This window comes from Parus major, chromosome 19 (assembly GCF_001522545.3).
Source record: "Parus major isolate Abel chromosome 19, Parus_major1.1, whole genome shotgun sequence".
NCBI classification, from domain to species: Eukaryota; Metazoa; Chordata; class Aves; order Passeriformes; family Paridae; genus Parus; species Parus major.
The window spans coordinates 728,859-732,229 of NC_031787.1; the positions used below are offsets into that span (position 1 = coordinate 728,859).

Genomic DNA, 3,371 nt, shown 5'->3' on the forward strand with positions numbered 1-3,371 from the left:
TGCAGAACCCCAAATCAATACAGAACCCCAAAATCACTGCAGAACCCCAAATCACTGCAGAACCCCAAATCAATACAGAACCCCCAAATCACTGCAGAACCCCCAAATCACTGTGGAACCCCTCAGATTTCAGTGAAATCTCGAAGTGCTGAACAAGGCAGGGAAAAAAGCCCATCTCGAACAAGGATCACCTTGGAATCATCACATCCTTGTTCCAGCTGGGTTTTGTTCCAACTCAAACCATTCTGAAATTTCATTTTCTAGGAAAATAGAATTTTTTGGGAGGTTTTAGCTTGAAGGCCTTTAGTGTAACTTTGATAACAAACCCTTCCTAAAATGAATAACCCATCCAGGGTGCCCAGGCTTCAAGGAGCCTCCTCCAACTGCTCCATCAACTCCATTGCAGCAGAGTATTTGTTATTAGTTCCCATAAATTACTCTTTCTATATTCCCAGAATGGTTTCAAAGGCAGCAGAGATTGAATTAAGTCCCCTTATTTTATCTTGTCCTTAAGCTGTTGTGACAAGGCACTGAATCCTCCAGAGACCTTGTCAGGAATTAGGCAGAGTTTGAGTCACAGGGTTTTAGGAGAAGCCTGTGTATTAAAAATACGAATACAGCTGCTTAATCCATGGAGTCATAGGAAATATGGGTAATTTCTGCCAATTCACTAAATGATGTATTAACATTTTTACTTCATTCAGTCTTCAAGATCAGCAGCAAATACCCAAACTGGTTTTTAGAAGAAACTGGGAGCAGATTTATACAAATTTAGATAATTACACAGGAAAAGTCAGTTTTGTTCCAGACTCCTCTCCTTTGAGGCTGTTTTTCATCAGGGACTGTAAATATTAGCAGGCTGAGCTAAGGGACTAAATTACCTCTCCATAAGCAATGGTGTTGTTGTATCTCCTCATTTCTGGATAAACGTGGTCCAGGTACCACTGGAAATTTTTACACTTCAGGCTCTTCCTCAAGGCTTTCCTCTCAGAAACATCCCCAATGTCAATCCCTGGGTTCTGAAAAACAACATCAGGAATGGTCACACCTCCAAAGAAAAGGTAAAAATGAAAGTATTTCACTGAGCTCTGAGATCCTTTCCCAACTGCCTGGCGGTGGGTGAGTGGTTCCAGGGGTTCTGGGATGTGTGTCCATGTGGAATCATCAGGGGGAAGATGTGGATTATTCCAGAGCCACGGCCAGAGGGGGACACAACTTCTTGCTGTGTTTTGAGGGCCCCTTGCAATGGGCACGGGCTGATGTCCTCAGGGATGATTTACCAGAGGAGCCAAAGGGAGAAGAAAAGGTTTGGAGGGAAGTTGGGAAGTGCAGTGGAACAGTGGGGAGTCTCCTGCCCCTTCTCCTGGGTTTGGATCTGTGTGACAAAGTCTGTATTTTTAAACAAGGTATTTTTAAAAGGTTTCTCCTCCTGTTTGGGTTCTGAGGCACGGGACTTCCAGGAGAGTTTAGCAGCAAGAAGATATCAGAATTGAAAAGATGGAAATGCAAAGCCTGGCTGGGCACCGAGCACCAAACCCTTCCCTGACCCCACTGAGACACAACCCAGAGGAAGGAAGGGGTGAAAGGTGCAAAATAAATGGGAAAAGAATGAAGGAAAGAGAGAAAGGTTTAAGATTCAAAGAAAGCAGAGGCAGACAGCTGAGAATGAAGGATAAAAATTGCATGAGAAGAAAAGTTGAGGCTGAACCTCAGCAAAACTGCAATTTGGGCAGTTGCAGGGTGGAATGGTCTCCTTGGAGACACAGCAGAACCTCTCTGCTCCTGCAGACCAAGCTGTGCCCAGGGAAAATCCCTGCAGGAGCAGGGCTGGGATCTGGGGAGCAGGGCAGCCAAAGGCAGGCACACAGCAGCCCCTCCACTCCTCCTGCTCCTGCCTTTCCCAGCGATCATTAAACACAACTGGGAAAGCAATTTTCCATTACAACGCTTGTAATGATCTGCTAATGAATTATTCACTCTGTTTTAGAGGAGACACCGTTTCAGTGTGCCCCTGGTAACTGAGAGGTAAAAATAAAGATGATTGTGTGGAGACAGGCAGGACAGGCTGAGCTGGGGCTCAGAGCAGCCAGGGAGAACCTGGGATGGGCAGGGCAGGGCTTTTATCACAAAATAATCCAGGGCATATCCATAAAACCTCCCCCACCCAACAAGGCTTCCCTCAAATTCAATCTTTATTTGACTGGGAAAAGACCTGTATAAAAAACTCAAATGGATTCTGGGGAGCCCAGACCTACTGGGAAGATTTATATATAAAAATCTCAAGTTGATTTTGGGTCACCCAGGCCTGTTCCCACCCCCAGTGCTGATCCATGTGACGCTGCCTTTTCCAAGCCCAACAGGATGGATTTGAATCCTTTCTGCAATGCTCCAAAGCTGTTCCTGAGCAGGAGGATGGTGCCTCACCTCTAAAAAGAAATCAGCCCAAAGATCAGGATTTCTGATCCCTGCCCAAGCATTTGGATCTCGAAGCCTCTTTTTGAGATCCCCAAATTCCCTCAGCCCTGGAGGCATCTCCCCCTCTCCCAGCCCCTGGAGTGGTGCCTGTGACAGCCAGAGCCCTCCTGCAGCTCCCTGGGAAAGCAGCTTTTCTTCCCATCCCTATTCCTTTATTTCCTGCTATTTCTGTACCACCTGGCCCAGGATCACACTCCTGCAGCTCCTGGCCCTTCCCAGGCTGTGACTGCCGTGGCTCCAAATGCCAGCAGCTCTCCCCAGACATAACCTCTCCTCAGAACGCTGCAGCAGCAGCTCAGGGTGTTGTGTGTTCCTGTTTTTCCAGAGCAGACAGCAGCTGGGGATGCTCCCTCAGCAGCTCTTTGGCCAAGCAGGAATATTTTGTGTTCAGCAATAACAGCAGCCAGGGGGGCTTGTGGCACCAGTCTGAGCTCACAGTGAAACTGGGCTCATTCACCTTCTCCTCCCAGCCATGGCCACCTCCCTGCTCCTCCTTCCTGGAGCCTCTGGAGCTCTCCCAGGGGTGAGGGAAAGAAGCAGGGAGTGATCCCTGTGCAGGGAGTGATCCCTGTGCAGGGAGTGATCCCTGTGCAGGATGTGTCCCTGGACGTTCTCACCTGGACCTGCTGCTGGCACCTCGTGGTTTTCCAAAGATCCCCCAAGCTGTGACATGGCAGCATTTACACCAAAATTAATGTGCCAGATCCAAAAAAACCCTGACCCTTGGTGGGCAGGAGTCAAAGGGACCAGCAGAGCTCTTTAAGGAGAAGGTTTAAGAGGAAGGGGATCCCCTTCTGGGAGCCACCAACCTCCAAACCTTCCCTTTAAACTTCCCAGTGCTGGGGAAAGCAACAGTGCAGCCCCATCCTATCCCTTGGGAGCTGTGGGAGGGCTCA

The 3,371-nt window shown here is 48.4% G+C and overlaps 1 protein-coding gene across 1 annotated transcript in view; it reads right to left on the minus strand.

Moving 5' to 3' along the window:
- The window catches only part of GALNT17 (polypeptide N-acetylgalactosaminyltransferase 17), a 137,251-nt gene that overhangs the window by 17,228 nt on the left and 116,652 nt on the right, over positions 1 to 3,371 (minus strand). Inside the window, exon 8 of the mRNA XM_015646930.3 lies at positions 882 to 1,019. Coding sequence (XP_015502416.1) covers positions 882 to 1,019 — 138 coding nt within the window. The remainder of the gene's footprint in view (positions 1 to 881; positions 1,020 to 3,371) is intronic.